This window comes from Raphanus sativus, chromosome 4, assembly GCF_000801105.2.
Source record: "Raphanus sativus cultivar WK10039 chromosome 4, ASM80110v3, whole genome shotgun sequence".
Lineage (NCBI taxonomy): Eukaryota > Viridiplantae > Streptophyta > Magnoliopsida > Brassicales > Brassicaceae > Raphanus > Raphanus sativus.
The window spans coordinates 29,611,029-29,630,896 of NC_079514.1; the positions used below are offsets into that span (position 1 = coordinate 29,611,029).

Consider the following 19,868-nt stretch of genomic DNA (forward strand, 5'->3'; position numbering starts at 1 on the left):
CAACTTGGCATCCAAATACAGTGCAAAACGCTCACTTTTGGTAAACTATATATAGCAAATAACCTCCATATTCGAGAGGAAAAAAACAGTTGAAGAGGGGAGATCAGATTTCAAAATAAACGAGGCAATGAGTATGATTAGTGATTCAATGGTTCCGGTTCACCCCAGTTTAGAGAACTTGAATTCTCCAGTTCTCTCTAAGGTTTGTGCATGGGGGGTAATGTTAGGGCTATTTGTTGTTTCAATAATCGCCATGGCTTATGCTTGCTATTACACGCACAACGCTTCAAATCAAAGCACTGGAGGGCAAGATAATCCAATAAGGAAGGAAGTATTGAAGCCACTAGACATGGAACCAAAGATAGTGGTCATAATGGCCGGTAATGAAAATCCTACCTTCTTTGCCAAGCCAAGCAAGATCAATGCATGACCAGTACAAGATCGCTAGATTATTGTTTTGGTTTTCTTTCTTCTTTATGCTCTTTAGTTGTTTATATTTGAACTTTATTAAACTCTTTACAATAAAATGAATTTGTTTATTTCCTTATATAGTTTATATCTAGGTGACTCACCTGTGTTTATACGGATGAATGAATATTTATGAAAAAATAAATTGTAAAACTTATTAATATTTGTTTATATTTTGTATCATTTAGTTGTAACTCTATTCTTTTTATGAGTTACTGAGTCTTGATGTTTTAACGTCCTTGATTTGGCAAAAATATTCTTGCTATGATATTTTTTTCCAAAACTTTTAACTTGGTTTTAGTTTTGTATAGTTACTTTATTATTGTTGTATGGTTATTATAATTACAAATTCGTATTTGATTTATTTTGGTTTATTTTAGGATTTATGAAATTTTTAAAACAAAAAATCACATGTAAATTTTATAAACTACCAAAATTCCAATAAAAATTGTATTTAAGACCAGTCTAAAGCTGCATAATTTAAAATATAACATTACATAAAATTAGAAATTGAAGTGAAGATTTATAATTTTAGTCAAAAAATATTTTTGCTAACAAATTAAAGTGGATATATAGGTAATCGAACCTTGTTCCTCTCCCATAAAAAGTAGGTGCTCTACTATATGATCTATCCCGCATATGTAAATTTCTTTTATAAAAAAGCATAAATTTTATAAACTAACAAAATCTCAATAGAAGTTGTATTTAAGACCAGTCTAAAGCTGCATAATTTAAAATATAACATTGCATAAATTTAAAAATTGAAGTGAAGATTTATCATTTTAGTCAAAAAAAATTCTAACAAATTAAAGTGGAGATATAGGTAATAGAACATTGTGCGTCTCCCATGAAAATTTAGTGCTCTACCATATGAGCTACATCCCCGATCTGTAAATTTCTTTATCAAAAAACATAAACATAAACTTAATTAAAATTATTTAATGTTTTGGAAAACTTCCTTGTTAACAACATATTTGGTTTTGCAGTGTCTTACCTTGTTCCTCAGTGATAAAATGCTTCAGACTGGATCTTGATTTAACTGTGAAAATTGCTACTTACAATTATATGGGAGAGAAAACAGATCTTGGCTGAAACAATCAAACTTCTTCAAGTGATTGATCTCGATTCTTATTTATGATCAATGTGAAATCAACACTAAGTTAGATTTGTATGCGCTGCATTCTAAATGTCTTTTTTTTTGTTTTTCGCAGAATAACAATATTATAGGTATTAATACCTTTTAACCGATCCTACTAATTGTTATAAATCTACTTTAGACTCAATATTACTAACATGGGCACCAGTGTCAAGTTGTGGTTAGGAAGTTCAGAGTTTTATGCTGTTAAGAAACTCCTAAGAAATTATGTTATTCTTTGTGTTTGAATCTGAAGTCTCAATGCTGTCTAAGTTTAGATAAGTTCTTGCTTCACCTGTAGAGTTTTAACTAACTTATTTGAAAAAAACTTATTTGAAAAACACCTAAAATTACAAAAACTGAGTGAAAGTAAAAGTAAATATTTTACGGTCATAGGTCAAACTCTAAAAATAAAAAACAGCGGAAAATTATATTTCTTTAACAAATTTATTTTAATAGAAACTATAGTCCCAAATAAGTTTATATATTTTATGTATTTATAAATTTATTTTCTTTGTTTTAAGGGATGCTAAGATTTTGGAATTGGAAAAAAATTATGATCCACCTCTATATTATTTAATTAGGAAATTTAAAATTTATATCATAATATTTTATTAAAATTTTGAATAAAAATTTTAAAAACATAAAATAAATATCCGTCCGGTCGGATGGGTGAAGATCTAGTTTAAGAGTTAAAGTAAGATCTAATATTTAAGAGTTGTAGGTGGAGTTAGAAATTCATACTACTTTGATGATATGTAATAAAACACTTAGTGCATATTTATATAGTCAATAAATGTGTGACATGCGTGACTTTTCTTAATTTTTAATATGGAAAATTTTCCAGTAATTTTTATCCATATATTCTCTCGGATCCATCTATACTAATAAAACAGGATCCTATTAGATTTTTTACTAAAAATACCCCTTTCTTTAATAACATTGCATATTTTATTAAGGGCAATCAAGTAATACTAATAACACATCTATATTGGGTCACTTTTTTTAAATCCAGCCTATTGCTCACATCATCTCTTTTGGGCCATTTGGACCGATTAACAAATCAGATTCAATTTTTATTTTTTTCGGATCGGGTTCGAGTCAGATCTTTCCGGGTCCGGGTGGATTCGGTTCTCATGCATAAGAACCTGAAAAATAACCAAATAACCAAAATATCTAAAACGGGTTCGGTTATTTATACTCAGAGTAACCAAAGTATCCGATTCGGTTCAAATTTTTGTATCCAAATTACTCAAAAGTAACCAAAAGTAACCAAAAATATCCATTATATACAGTTTTTTTGGGTAAACTTTTATCCAAACTATCATATTTTATCCAAAAATACTCAAAAGTACTAAAAATGACTACTATAGTTAACTTATGATATTAATTTAAAATACTAAAATAATTATAAATATAATTATAACATATATTTTTAGATATATATTCACATTTCGGGTATCTTCGGGTACTCATTTGGTTCTCGGTTCGGATCGGGTTCGGATCGGTTCTTCGGATATAGCAATTTAGAATTCATTCGGATATTTACTCCGGGTCTAATTGGGTTTGGGACCCTGATTTTTAGGTCGGTTTTGGGTTGGTTCTTCGGGTCCGGATATTGTGATCAGGCCTATACTCATTTAAAATGAAACACGATAAAGAAAGATAAAAAGCTTAAGTCTTTTATAAAAAAAACAAATATATGAAAATATGACATTTATTAAATATTTTTCAATTTAAAAAAAAGATAAAGGAAAATAAACCCGCGCTTTAAAAACGCGGGTCAAAATCTAGTTATCAATTATATCTCATGTTTACTGGCTAATTGGAAAAAAGGATAAAACCGAATAACTTATAGTGTAATTTTTTTCTATTAAAAGAGAAATACTATTTATATCTACCATAAAAAAGTTATAATATATATATTTCATTAATTACATAATATGATGTAATAATCAATAAGATTATTTCATATATTTCATATATTTCATTGAATTTTAACTATAGATTCAGATTTTATTTTAAATATAACAAAATCTGTTGAGAAAAATCTAAAAACCCTTTGAATTTTTTAAAATACTTTATCAGATAATATATTAATTTCATAATTAATAATATAATATAAATTAATTTTTATTTAAACAAAAAAATCCTATGCTACTTTTAATAAATTTATAATTATTGTCTGTAAGTATTATTTAAATTAAATATGAAAGGATTATATTAAATTGGTAAATTAACCTATTTAAAATTTTTAAAATTATTTTATTTAAATAAATTATCATTTACTATTAAACGGATTAAAATTTGTTAACTATATAACATTTTTATACAAAAGTAAAGTTCTTAACATATGTTAAAATTGTATTCTTACATCTATATATTTTTAAAAATTCATCTGTTGAAAAAGATTTTTGATTTGATTATTTAAAGTATATATTAATAGTACCAGACTCGAAAATGTAATAATAATTAATAAAAAGGTCAAATACATAAAACAAATCATTATATTATTAAAGTAATAATAAACCTAAACAATAAAATTTAATAATTATATAATACTTTATACTAAAATAATTTTATATTAAAAAAACTTATGATAATATCAAAATTTTATAAAATGAAAAAGTACCCGCACATTCTTGCGGGTTAAACTCTAGTGTTAGACTAACATTGTGTCAGAATCATTAACATTTACTTAGTTTATGCTTCCATTTTTATTATTACGTAAATAAACCCTTTTAACAAAGAATTGTAAGAGAAAACAAAGAATTGTAATAATTTCTCAAATGGCTCCCTAGTATTTTGCACCCATCAGATAGAACGGGTCAGGTTCAAGCCTTGATTTTGCTAAACGGTGGATCAAATTGATGATGATATATGGAAACTTTGGTTCATCCATGCATGGACTACCCAAACAACCGTCATGCTGGAAAAGACATTGTCAATGCTATGATTATTGGTTGTATCTACAGGAGTGTAGAACACAAATTACGTCTCTTCTAAATTATCACTAAATCCTCTAATAATTAGATCAAAGGCAAAGAGGTCACCGACTCATCATCCCCGTAAAGAGACAAACGGATGCAAACAAAAGTAGCACACAAATTTGGAAATCAAGACATCTATTTGTACACAAGTCCGTTGCATATGAATATCTTGATTTAAATCTTGAACCAAATTAAATGGCTCTGTTGAAATTATTTTAAATATACAGTACTTACTAATAATTGGGTCTTTCTTTTTTTTCGGTAAAATAATTGAGTCTTTCTTGTGACTAACAAAAACACATTACAAAATGAAAAAAAAAACAGATCAGCATGCAAAAAAAAACATTTAGTTATGCTTTAAATAAGGAGCGTATCAAATCATGTTTTTATCAGAAAAAAAAACAGAGATCACTCTTTCTATTTCTCTTACTCGATCAGCTGGCATTATATTTTTTTCGGTGAACCATTTCTAGAAGATATGTGTAATCAAGTCGAATCTGAGATTTAGGAAGCTCTATAAATAAAAATTCTAAAACAAGAAAAAGGTTATTATAATTTTTATTTGAATATAAATTTGATCTAAATTACTATTATACGTAAATTTCTTTTATTTTTTATTTTATACTAACATATTTATACATATCGTTTACATTAGATTATGCTACCAAAAAAATGGGAGGCTCCACAAACTGGTGGCCCCATTCAGTTGTTTCACAACAACTGGGTCAAGCCCGGCTCTGTGTGTAATTTTGATTAATTTTTCTTTTGTCAAAAATTTAATTGTAAAGCGCTACCAATACGTACAGAAAGTTACAAATATGAAATATTTCTAAATACCACAAAATAATATTTAACTTAAATATAGGAAACGAATATTTAAGTAAAATATACGAAGACTCTGGAAAATAAAAATTTAAAGATACAACAGTCTTTTCAATAGTGGACATTCAGTTTGTTTCTTAATCTTAAAAATAAATTTTATTTTTCTTTTCGTTGAGAATTGTCCATAATTCTACATTTATCATAGAAAATAGTATATGGTGACGTTAGCTTAGAAGAAGATAAAAAGTGGCATTATCCGAACATGTTATAGAACATGGGTTTGATCAGAACCTAATGTATAATGTAAGGAAGCTTCGTGTTTGGTTTCGTATACAGAGAATTCTGAGTGTAAAGATACATTTCCCTCATGCTATTATATAATGTAAAACAAAAATTAATGGCCTCACCTTCTTTGGTTAACCCCATTTAATTAATTTGTTTTGTAATACAACGTAATTAGTGTTATATTTTAACAGGTAGAGAACATCGAATTTTTAAAATATACTTTCCGCAACTAGCATAGTATTGGTGAACCTAATTATTTGGGCAATTAAGAGATTACTACATATAAACCAAATACAAAGAAACATTTCCATACAGAAGAACAATTATTCTTTTTTGAATCATGTCGGATATAGCTTTAAACGTTGGAGATAAGCTGTACTCACTGCAATAAATTAATAAAAACATACGAGCAGCCTTATTCCTAGCACATGCACATATATACATACACACTCCTTATTCCAAGACATGCACAGCAGCAGCTCTCTAAGACACAAACCCTCTCTCTCTCTCTCTCTCTCTCTCTCTCTCTCTCTCTCTCTCTCTCTCAATATTAGGGTTCTTGATGGAGAAGGAAGAATGCAGCAGTAGTGAATCCGGTTGGACCACGTATATATCGTCGCCGATTAAAGTAGATGAAGATGACGTTGTGGATGAGGACTATTATGAAGGGTATAACATCTATAACTACTACAGAAAAGGAGAAAATGAGGAAGAGAAGAATAAAGATAGCGATGATTCAATGGCCTCAGATGCTTCGTCTGGGCCAAGTTATCAGCGCTATCACCAAAAGAACAACAAAAGTGGACGAAGAGAGGCGTGCAATTTGAAGAACGAGAAAAGTGAAGGTAATAGTAAGAGTAATAATGATCACAAAAAAACTGGTAGTTCATACAAGAAAAAAGAGAAGAAAACGAAAGAAGATAAGACTACCTATAGAATGAAGTGACTAATCTTTGTATATTAATCATTGTTTTAATATGTTAATATTTTTTGTAACTTAATGTTTTGTATATTGGGACTATAGTTTCCTAATTTGTTTGGGGGAGGGGGGTGAGGGCATGCTGCCATGCTTCAATGATACGAAGGATCATTCTGTTACTATGTACGTAATTTTATTAAGTATTGCGATTGATGCGTATAGTTTTGTTTTCCCTACTACTCGCTTATTCTTAAATTTTCGAATCGATATTTCTGAGAGAGAGAAAATGTGTACTCGGAAACAAGTTTCAATTATTGTCATATATATTGAGGCTTTCTGTGTGTTTGGCCAAAACTCTCTGAAAACCATAAGATGTGAATAGTTTGGGTGTAGCGAGAATGGATCCACCTCAAACATGCCCACCAACATAGCATATCTTCCACACAAGCTTAATATTTAATAATATTAATAAAATATTTCACAAAATAAAGCTAAAAATAATATGTTTAAGTTTGTCATGATACAAAATTATACTATTCTTCACCAATTATTTTGTAAAGATCCCGTGTTCATAGTTATTCGTTACATCCGGATTTTAAAAGAGCTTCCTTTTTTTTCACAAAAGATTTTCTGTTAAAAATAAAAATTTACTAGATTTTGATCCGCGCTTTTAAAGCGCGGATATATTTTTATTTTAACAAAATTAATTGAATTTGTAATTTTTTTAGAGAATAAATAATTTTAAAGTTTTCTATTTGTGTTTCAAAAAAAATATTCTATTATAATAATTGATTTTTAAGTGGGGTTTTCATATCCAACTCATACCTATGATTGAACCGATAAATCAAGTGATAAGTGTATAATTCAGTTCAATTTAATAAAAAGAATTGTAATTATAATCTTATAAAAACTTGGTAAAAATCTAAAAATCCGCAATTAACCTAAGATCCGATATGAGATGACCCGCTGAAAACTAAAAAATAAATAATATTTTTAAAATATTTATTAAATAATTCATATTTTTAATATTATATAAAATTGAAAAAGTAATTATTTAAACTTTAATGATATTTGTTATATCAATTGAAGAAAATGAAATAATGGTAATAAAAAACTTTATTATTGATATGAAAATATTATTTTCTTTTTTTGGTTCCTATGATAAATTTGTATTTTTATTTATGTTTAGATCCAAAACTTAATTTTAAGATAAGTTTTTTAAAAAAATTGAACACTCAAAATTGACATATCATTACTATGTAAAAAAATGGCATAATAATATTTTTAATTTGCATGTATATATTCATATCCGATCTTTAAATAATATTATAGATGAAAAATGATACTCAAATTAAATAGAAAGTATAATCTGCATAAAAATTAAAATTATTATCGTTCACAAAATATGGAAAGTATTAATTACCATAGTTATAAAAAATATTCTATTTTTTTTTTGCTTAACAAAAATAAGAAGAAAATATTCTATTTTTAGTTTAAATTAAATAACAATGGAAAGACTTGAAAATATATTGAAATGCAAGGACATAATCCTAATTTTTTAAAATAGGATCCTGCTTTAATAGTATAGATAGAGTGATACTCAGTGGACCAAGTGGCCAAAAATATTACATATTAGAGATACAAACTTGAATTATGACAAAAAAGAGGGTCATAGGTGGATAACCATAGTTGCATTAGTGTAGAGGAGAAGGTTGGTCTATCCAGTCTAAGGCTTGAGATTCTGTTTTTGACAGTGAGTTTGATCTGCTTTTGAAAGCCATCTGAAGAGGTAAACCGAGCTCTGTGGAGGCGGTTATTATGCTCTGACCATATGGTGTAGAGAGTGGCCTGCCAACCAAGCAGTAGAAGAGATCTTTGATGTTTATTTTGCCTAGTTGTTGATAGCTGCTGTTCTAGTAGAGAGTTTCATTGTCGCCTTGTTTGGAACCTGTCCGCTATAACTTTCCAGATTGGTCAAGTAAAGCGACATTCAAAGAAACAGTGGGCAATAGATTCCGCTGCAGAGTTACAAAAAAGGCTTTGAGGATTAGTTTGCAGCCCCAATTAAAAGAGCTTCCTTTTCCTTGATTTTTTATAGTTTTAACTATATGTATCCTATTATTGTTTTAGCTTATATTACATAAAAGTAAATCAAATTTACAACAAAGCTCCTTAATAAAAGAAATTCTCTCTTCTTCAACTTCGTTTGATGCTTTAGTTTCGTAGGAAATATCTTCAACCTGTAGCACCAAACTAAAGGTTATTCGACTTTCCAAGTATCAGTCTATGATATGTTTTGTGGGCTTCCAACTTAAAAACCAACTAGATCTCGACCCGCACAACCGTGTGGGTGTTCGTTTTGTTTTATATATATGTCAAAATTTTATTTTTACATCATTAGTGGTATAAGTTATAAACATTAACCATAATTTGAAATGAATATATATCATTTTCATTTTCAGAATGTTATAGTTTACATACTTATCACCTAAAACTCAAATTTATACCATCATTTCTATTTGTAGTTTTTTATTATATATTTATTCCTCTACATTTGTGTTTGAATATTAGATGGATAAAAATATATTTAATTCAACAGATATCTAAATTATTTTTTATTTAAACCATATGTTATTTAATAGTTACGGATTACATGTAATAAGAATAAATAAATATTAATTTTAGTAACATAGTTGTATTTTAATGCAATGATTTCATATTCATATACATTAGTATTTAAACACTTAATATCTTATTTATAAATATGTAAACTAAAATATTGAATTTTATTTTCATTTTTTTGTAACACAAACTAAACTATTGAATATTAAACAAATACTATTGATATATGTTTTTAGTATGTTAGATTTGAAGGTATACTGTTAAAACATAATTTTATACTATAGTATTAGGAACAGACTTGATATTATTAAGTCATATTATTAGTAATAAATGAATGATAACTGATTTCTAATGAAGGTTAATTTAAAAAAATCACACATATTATTACCAACATATTATATTTTAAACATAAATGCTTCTGAAAATAAAATATATAAATTTAATAATTCAATATAATTTATCTTATTTAGTTAAAATTTTTATTCTACATCTTATAATATATATTAATGTATAATAAACTTTTTAAACTAATTACGAATTATTAAAATATTTACACAGATTTTTTGAAAATAAAAGATCTTGTTAAAATCTTTTAAACAGATTTTTTAGATTTTTTTTAATTATAATGTGTTTACTAAGGAATCAAATATGTGTTTGTTTTGCAATCCGATTTTATAGGAGTCTATTGTTATATTAGGAATAAAATATTATGAAACCATATTATTAGAAATAAATGAACGATAATTGATTTCTAGTGAAGGTCCATTTTCTAAAATATCACACATGAATCAAGGTTGTGACTTCTGTTTTAATATATAAGATTGGCAATTAGTAGAGTGGTCAAATTCTCTTATATATTAGTTATATTCTATTCATATTTCCGATGTGGGATCTTCTCTCCAACACCCTCTCTCGAGATAATAGTGCGGAAAACCATTAGTCTCGCAAAATCCATCATACCCCTCCGAGACAATGCTTTATTTTCTAGCAATCCCGGCGGAACTGAGCCTTTTATGGGCCATCAGCTAATGGGTTGATCGGGCCACTGTCCAGGCCTAAGTTGAAGAAATTCTCTCTTCTTCAACTTCGTTTGATTCTTTAGTTTCGTAGGAAATATCTTCAACATGTAGCACCAAACTAAAGGTTATTCGACTTTCCAAGTATCAGTCTATGATAAGTTTCCTGGGCTTCCAACTTAAAAACAAATTGGAAATTAGTAGAGTGGCTCAAGTTCCTTATATATTACTTATGTCCCATTCATATTTCCGATGTGAGATCTTCTATCCAATAGTCTATAATATTATTGTTAAACTAGATTTTGACCCGCCCTTCAAAAGGCGGGTATATTTTTGTTTTACATTTTTTTTAGAAACTTTAATTTCATGTTTGTGTATTCTTTGTAAATCATATTTGTGTTTTCTGTGATCATATTTGTGTAAATATTACTTTTTAAAAAGTTCAGTAAAATATTTTGATAGTTATATTGAATTTGTGATTTTTCATAACTATAAACACTTCTATCATAGTCATTTCATATATTAATTGTACTTTATTTCTAACATCTATAAATTTTTATTTTTCTTAAATAACAAAGTAATATTATTTTTGATCCACGTTTTCAAAGTGCAAATTTATTTTCCGAAACAAATTAAATTTATTGAATATAAATTTATATTTCTGACTATTTATTTACATTTAAATGTTACAAAGAAAGCATTATATATGTGAATATTATAATAGGTTTAACGTTTTAATAAAAATAATTTTGATGATGAAATATATAATCAGGTTTAAATAAAATCAGAATATTGTGGTATTTATTAGCATTTTGAATTATTCACGCAATTAAATATTCGTACTCGAAAAACCAATATAGAATCTATCCCATAAGTCTAGGCCTCGAATCTGATTAAATTGGACCTATATATTAAAATATTAATTTATTATATTTATCCAAATTTTGCTAAATTTAATTTATGATATAGTTTTAGTATATTTTCATATATGATATGAATCCACGACACCAGTGGTAAATCTAGTGATCTACATTGAATTCAGCTTAGATTTTGAATTAAATTATAAAATTTCTATTTAGAAATCCCATACGATTAAAAATCCATCAAATTTTCATTTATCCGTGATTTTGTAATGGTTGACCCGAAAAATTGAGATAAATTTAATTATCTTTTAATTATTTAATTTCATGATAATTATTATTTATCGGCAAAATCCTAATTTTGTAGATATATTTAGTTAAATAAATTTGTATTTCATGAATTGAAATAAAAATCTAATTATTTTTATTTTATATTAACCTTTTCAATGGTAAATAATATTATATTAATTATTTATTTTATTAAAAGGTCAGGGTTCGTAAATATAAAGCATAAACTTAGATTCTAAATATTAGTAGTCATAATAGTAAGAATAAAGGTGGTTATTAATTTGGATTAATTAATGTATTATTGTTGATTAATAACATATATTTTCCCTAACAAAATGTGCATATATTTTCAAAAAAAGTGCTGTAATTATTATCTATCTTATTAAAACAGAAACATTCTGTTGGACCTAACATTTATTTTGTAAGTTTTTAAATTAAATACATCTTTATATTTTATAGTTAAACATACATTAAATCATTAATGTTCCTTTCTTTATACTACTATCCATGTTTCCAAACAATATACTTATTTCTTACTACTATCAATGTTTCCGAACAATATATTTTATACTACTATCAATGTTTCCAAACAATACAATAATTAATCTTAATATTTTATATCTATCATTTTCTCTTTAAAATTTTGTAGAAACATCATAATTTCATAAATTGCAAAATAATGAACTTTAAAATTTGGATTATAAGATTACAAATTATGAAACTATTACAATTTAAATCAAATGAGATTACATATTGGTCATCCATCAGTTCAATCGGTTAGTCTCGAATTTTAGTGATTTTTGTTAATATGAATATTTTAAAAACCTAAATTGAATTGTCAGATCTCCGGATTAACCGGTATAATCACAATCGGGTTGAATTTAGAAATACTGATTTAAATGCAAAAATATTTTAAATACACTATTTAAAAGTTACCAAAATATTTGTTAAGTTATTAGTAAAAAATTTCATCATAAAATATTCTGCGCTTCCAAAGCGCGGGTGATAATCTAGTACATATTTAAATCGACATATATCAATAATTTATTTGTACATTTTCATAAATGTTGCAGTTATAGATCCTAGAATATAGGAATTGAAGGAAAACAGTTATAAAATATTTGGTTTTTTTTAATAAGCCTAGACCATTATGGAGTTAAAAGGTGGTTACAAAATATTTATTTAGATTCAGTTATAGAATATATGGTTTTTTATTGTGGAAAAAATAATTGTTGGACATAACCCATATCAATTGGACATGTTGAAGAATTAATAGTATTGATATTTTATTAAATAATAGCAATTTAAAAATTGATCCGGTATACGCTCAGTTAAAAAATTCTAATCGAACTCGCTCCGCTGACCCGCCAACCCGCGGTTTTTCAATTTTATTTCGGTTAAAAAATATGACCTGCACAACCCGCAAACAAATAATTTTGTACCCGCACCTTCTCCGTTTAATTTTATGGTTATCTCCGGATTATATATATATATATATATATATATATAGTAAAATAATTATTTAATTTAATTATTATAAAAATATTTATATTAAAATTTTATATATGATTCAAAATTTTAAATTATTATTTTTAGATTCCTGTATTTTTTTAAAAAAATATTTACTTTTTACTTTTTAATTTTTAAACACTTTACGGGTCGAAAGATAACCGCGATAAATCCACTAATCCACATTCACTCCGCATAAAATACTACGAAAAATAACCGCGATAAATCCACCAATCCACATTTACTCCGCATAAAATACTAATAACCCGCACTCGCAAATCGATTTTGTTTTATATTTTCAAGAAGACGATGAATCATTGTGGTCTAAGTGGCTTCTTACATAGATGACATGGGTTCGAATCAAGATATATTTTTTTCCTTATTATTGTTTTTTTATTAATGGCAAACTTGTAAATATTTTGTGTTCTTTCTTAAGGGTTTTCTGCAAATTTTTCTCTCCACCGCCGCATACCATCTTAACGCAATTGATCTACTTGTTGGCTGTTTCCATTTCATTTGCATCAAAATTAAAGATTTGTTGTTTAACATCCAGTTTTAAAAATCTTTAATACACAAAAACTTGAATGATTTTGATAAATTCGATTTATTGGCTGAGTTCGATGGAATCGCTACTGACAGTCACCTCTACCCTCCTGGAATCAGCTGCTTTGTCCACGTTTTTGAACCTGAAATTGAACAATATATATAAATAGGTAAATCAATAATCCAACCATTGGTTTACCCTCATCGTGACAGAAGCACAATTTGTTGCCAATATTAAAACTCATCGTTTTACAAATTATTGCATGAATAATTTCTGAGAAATATAACTGCTCTTTTCTGAGTTTCTGTCTGGGTTAAATCATGAAAATTTAAATGTTCATCGAAAATCAATAATAATTATGGAACTGATTTCGGCGGAAAGAAACGTAACTGTTTGATGTCAAAAAAGAAAAGAAACATAACTGTTTTTTTTTTAGACATAAAGAGAACGTGGTTACTGATTTAATTAAAGTAGATACAGTTATAAAATTTAAAAGATGGACATAACTTCATATCAACTGGTCATGTTGAAGAATTAATAGAATAGATCAAAACAAAAAATTATAAATTTTGTTATTTTTAGTTTTTAAATATGCAAATCAAATCATCAACACGCATGAAAAGTGCCTCGCAAACTAACCGAAGGTAAGTCATTTACGTTTGCTTATTTAGAAATTACTAAGCGGCTTATCTAGGCTTTGTTCACACCTCTACTGGCTGCCACTAGGCAACACCATTGTGTTCTACTTCGAACTCGATCGAAATTCCTTTCATTTCGTCCCAATCAAAGTTTTCGTTGAAATTTTACGAAGAAAACAAGTAACACATATTTTCTCGTAAAAGTTCAAGTCAAAACGTCAATATGCTATAATCTATACTATTATTTAAGAAGTGATTTTGCTGATTTGTCACATTCTCCATAATTTTAGCTAATTAGACTTATTTGTCATATTCTTATTAGTTTTTATATTAAATCATCAATTAATTAATTTAGATAATAAAATATTTCAAAATTTACTATTATTTAAAAAGTGATTTTGCTGATTTGTCACATTCTCCATAATTTTAGCTAATTAGACTTATTTGTCATATTCTTATTAGTTTTTATATTAAATCATCAATTAATTAATTTAGATGATAAAATGTTTCAAAAGTTCTAATTAATTTATTAATCTAAATAGTATAAATATTTCAAAATTTCTAATTGGAATTATGATTATAATTATTTTAACTTCCGCAAGATTCTTATTAGCTTTTCGCTTAAATTATTAATTTATTAATTTAAATAACACAACTATTTCAAATTTCTAATTGGAATTACAATTATAATTATTTTAAACAAGTTAGGACCAATTATTATTTTCATATGATGTAAGATTGATTTTTTAAACTCTATAGTTTCATTTTTCTCATTCATTCCAAGTTGTTTCGATTATAGTTTTTGACATCTATATTTATGTACTTTTGATATTTGTTTTCTTTTTGTTGGAGTTCTATGTTTTCTTCTTTCTTTAAGTTTGAAAGACTATATACAAATCGGTTTTATTACATAGAGTTTGAAACTATGGATTACGTATTCTGAATTATTTCAGTAGTTATTTCACGTGCATGTTTTACTACTGTTTAATCTATAAGAAAAATATGCTTTGATATTAAGTTTAGAGAGTTGTCTATGTAATCATGTTATGAACATGTGTTTAATGTTTTAGTTTTCAAATGGCTAAAATAGATATATTTTTAATGAATAATTAGATTAATCATTATACAATTAACCATAAATTAACTTCAATAATAAAACTATCATTATCTATTTTTCTTTTATTAAAAGTAAAATTATGAAATATTAAAATAAATCAATGTATGGATTGATCAAGTAAACCAATGAAATATTTTCAGTATCTCAATTTGTTTTTTTTAAAAACTTTCTTCTAAATTATCATCGAACTTTAGTTTTTTGTTTATTTTTTATTAATTTTTTCTTACTTGGATTTTATGTGTTTTAGTGTTTTGTTTTGATAATTTAATACATGTTTCTGATTCAAAAATACAAAGTAGATTAAGAAAGATCAACACATTCTTAATTTACTTTATTGTGTAGAATATTTTATATGTAATTATGCTCTCATGGTTTGATAGATTTACTTTGTGTTTAGGAGGCGTAGACCAAAATAAAAATCGAACAAAATTAAAATAATTAAGAATATAAAAAATATGTTATCATGATGTTCATATATTAATAACTATTAGTAAAACGATTATGCCCGCATGTGCGGGCAAAACACCTAGTTTAACTTAAACACCATCATATCCTCGACTTAATGAATTGATCTTGTTCAGTTCGTAAGACCAACGACATAGAAAATGGACATCAGATAAATCATCAATTTCTCCGAGAAAAATTGTAAAATGCATTCTGTAAAACGGCCCGAAACGGCTGAAAACACGACGAAAAGCTCACTTATGGTTTACAATGAGAACATGCCCGAATTTATAGATGTTATAACTCGACTTAGATAAGGAAGAATGGAAGAAGATAAGGAAAACTTCTACGAAGAGATAGACTCGAATAGAGGGTAAAAGAGGAAAAATGCGTCGACCTTGGAGGCATATATAAGGAGATCCAAGGCAAGGAGCACAAGGATGATTTTCGGAGCTCTTAGAAATCTATGCACAAAGAAATTTAAGGATTTATTCTCGACAAGTGCGGTTTCAATGTCTTGCACTTGATTACTAGACGAACTCGTAAAAGCAGTTCGATCTCTTGTTTTTTTTTTTATAACATCATACTTTATTAATTATAAGAAGAAGAGTATACATAGTCTTCATGAAGAAGACTCGTTATTAACATCGGTACATAGTTATGAAAATAGAAGGAAACCGTGACAAGTCTTGTTTTGGCAAGTTTATCTGCAACCTTATTTGCTTCTCTTGGAACCCAAGTAAATTTAACATCTTCGAACCTACTGCTCCATCTTTTGATTTCTCGAATCCAGTTGAATCCAGAAAAGCAGAGCTTTTGGTTGTTCAGAAATTGTATTGCTTTCAGACAATCACTCTCGATCACTATACGACGATAATTTCTCGACCAACAATGCTGCAAAGCCATTAAAATCGCCTGAAGTTCACTGACCAGTGCATTCTCTACACATCTTCCAACTGCTTGTACTGCTCCTCTATATATTCCTTGATCATCTCGGTAGATCCAACCTGATGTGGCCGGGATAGTAGAATTGACATAACATCCATCAATATTACATTTAATATAACCTGATGGCGGGTGCTTCCATGTCTTATCCATTTGTAAAACTCTTCTTTGAGGCGAGATTGTGTTGTTCATCACGTCCTTATGATCCACCATTCTCCATTCTTTTGCATCGTTTTTTGCATACATCAGACAGAATTTCCAGTGTGTAGAATGATGTTGAAATATAAGTCGGTTCCTGCTTTTCCATATTCTCCATAAAATCCAAATCGGTAGATCCTTGTAATGCTGTAATCTTGTTGAGGTGCTCACTTGCATACAAGCCTCAATCTTCTCTTCCAATGATGCAGAAGGGTCATCAATAGTAGAATTATTAATGCCTGAAGCACGCCAGATTTGTCTAGCATAAGAACAGTCAAAGAAGAGGTGTTTCTCTGTTTCTTCTTCTTGATAGCATCGTTTACAGCAATCATCTCTAGTAACATGACGTCTCTTAAGATTGCTGCCTGTAGCTAAGCTTCGTGATAACATTCTCCATAAAAAATGTTGAAGTTTCGATGGAATCTTCAGCGTCCACACTTTATGTTTCAAAGTAGGAACTCCATATGTAGGCTGTATCATTGTATTAGTAGGGAGATGAGTGGCCACCCAATATCCTGATTTAGCTGTGTAGATACCATCCTCTGTATAGTGCCATCCTATCAGGTCTACTCCCGCCGCTGGACTGATCTTCAAATTAGTAATTAGAGCAATATCTTCTGGAACCACCATCTGTTGCAACTTTTCCAAATTCCACTCTGATTGAAATGAATTAAAATACATCTGCACCTTTTCATCTATATCCACAACTGTCCTTGCTCTTGGTGCTCGTGGTGGATGAGTTAGTAACCATCGATCCGTCCACATATGTGTAAATGATCCATCACCAATAAGGTGTCTCATGCCTTGAAGAACAAGTTCCTTACCATACATTATAGATTTCCAAGCGTACGAAGACTTTTTCTTGATAGTTGCTGTAAGAAGATCACCTTCAGGGAAGTACCGAGCTTGAAGAATACGAGACATCAAACAAGTAGGATTCTGTAGTATTCTCCATACTTGTTTACCCAATAAAGCTTGATTAAAAGCTTCCAAGTCTCGAAATCCCAAAACACCTTCTTTCTTTGGTAAGCACACACGCTGCCAAGAGTACCAGTGCAGTCCTTTATTTTCTCCAGAACTCCACCAGAACCGTGCCAATATCCCATTAATTGCTTCGCAGATTTCCTTCGGGAGTTTGAAAATGTTCATCGAATAAATGGGCATAGCCATAGCTACTGCTTTTATCAATATTTCTTTGCCTCCAGGAGATAAATGTCTCTGTTTCCATCCCTGTGTCACCTTCTTGACTTTGTCTAGAATATACGCAAACATCTCACTCTTCTTCGATCCAAACTGTTCTGGTAGGCCCAAGTACTTCCCAATACCACCATCATTGTGAATGCTAAGTAGTGTTCGCATACGTGCTTTTGTACTAGCAAGTACCTTACTTCCAAAAGCAATCGATGACTTACTGTAATTAATTGCTTGTCCAGACACATCCTCATATTTACCGAAAATATACTTAAGCTTCTTAGCCGCTTTATCATTTGCTAGAGTGAAAAACAGAGAATCATCAGCAGGGGCTCTGAGTGCTATTTTGATGCCTGTCAATGATCGATCTTCCATAGCTCTTGACATCATATGTGATAATACTTCAGCACAGATGATAAAAAGATAAGGAGACAATGGGTCACCTTGTCTTAGACCCCGTGCTGGCACGATAAATCCCTCTGGTGCTCCATTTATTAGAACAGAGTAGCTCACTGTCGAGATACAAGTCATAACCAAATTGGTCCATTTATCACTGAATCCCATTTGCTTCATTGTTTCTCTTAGAAAAGCCCATTCCAAACGATCATAAGCTTTTGTAATATCAGTCTTCACTGCCATATATGATGTAGCTTGACGTTTTCGAGCTTTGAGACTATGGAAGATCTCATGTGCCACTACTATATTATCAGAGATGAGTCTTCCCGGGATAAAAGCATTTTGATTCTCAGAGATAATGCTGGGAAGATATTCCTTTAGCCGGTTAACCATAATCTTTGAAATGATTTTGTAGGAGACATTGCATAGAGCAATAGGACGAAAATATTTCATAGTTGTCGGAGGATATACCTTGGGGATAAGACATAAGTTTGTGTGGTTGAGTTGTTGATCAAGGACACCCGTTTCAAAGAAACCATTGATCTCATGAAGCAAGTCTACTTTGCAATCATCCCAAAAGCGTTGGTAGAAAACAGCTGTAAAGCCATCAGGGCCAGGAGCACGATGAGGACCCATGGCAAATAGAGCTTCCCTAATCTCATCCTCAGTAACTATTCGGGTAAGATTGTTATTCATTTCTTTTGTGACATGCTTTCTGAACCCAGCAAAAACCTCAGGATATAACTCTTGGTTCACAGGTTATGTGGCATATAAGTTGGCAAAATAACTTCCTGCAGCCTCTGCTACTTCACGCTGACCATGACATATCACTCCATTTTCATCATGAATAGAGTGTATAGTATTGCGGATTCTTTTTGCCTTGGTTACTGCATGAAAGTAACTTGTATTACGATCACCTGATCTCAACCATCGAATCCTGCTTTTATGCTTCCAATAAACTTCCTCCTCTTGATAAGCCTCATTCAGTTCCTGACGTAGAGCTATCCGTTCTTGTAGAGTAGCTCTCACTGAAGTCATGGCTCTATCTAATCTACCTCTGAGTAGACCAATCTTCTCCTCTGCATTATTTCTGTTTGTCTTTTTCCACTGAGAAATATGCTTTCTACATCTTGCTATTCTTTGACATAATGGAACTTGAAGTAATTGAGTTTGTCCTGTTCCATTCCATCCTCTTTGAACTGTGTTTTGAAAGCCTTCTTTATCAATCATCCGACTATCAAAACGAAAAGTTCTGCGTGGTTCCCCTGCTTCTGATCGAATATAAGTGACTAAAGGTCTATGATCTGACTCACCAATTTCAAGATACTCTGTTTGTGATGCCGAGTAGTCTCCAAACCAAGTACTATTAGCCATAGTACGATCCAAACAACACTTAACCAGATGTTGTCCTCTCTGTCCTACCCATGAAAATCTGTCTCCAATAGCTGGAAGATCAACCAAATCACTGGTTCTCATCATGC

The 19,868-nt window shown here is 29.1% G+C and overlaps 2 protein-coding genes across 2 annotated transcripts; both read left to right on the forward strand.

Annotated features, from left to right (window-relative positions):
* The first annotated feature begins 66 nt into the window (after positions 1 to 66).
* Positions 67 to 639, forward strand: LOC108852566 (protein GLUTAMINE DUMPER 7). Its single transcript, XM_018626068.2, has one exon. It carries the CDS (start codon positions 128 to 130, stop codon positions 428 to 430), a length of 303 nt encoding a protein of 100 aa, XP_018481570.1. The 5' UTR covers positions 67 to 127; the 3' UTR covers positions 431 to 639.
* A 5,528-nt stretch (positions 640 to 6,167) lies between these two features.
* LOC108852838 (protein SOB FIVE-LIKE 4) lies at positions 6,168 to 6,712 on the forward strand. The gene has a single exon (XM_018626318.2). The coding sequence runs from the start codon at positions 6,263 to 6,265 to the stop codon at positions 6,644 to 6,646; it is 384 nt and encodes a 127-aa protein (XP_018481820.1). The 5' UTR covers positions 6,168 to 6,262; the 3' UTR covers positions 6,647 to 6,712.
* The last annotated feature ends 13,156 nt before the right edge of the window (positions 6,713 to 19,868 follow it).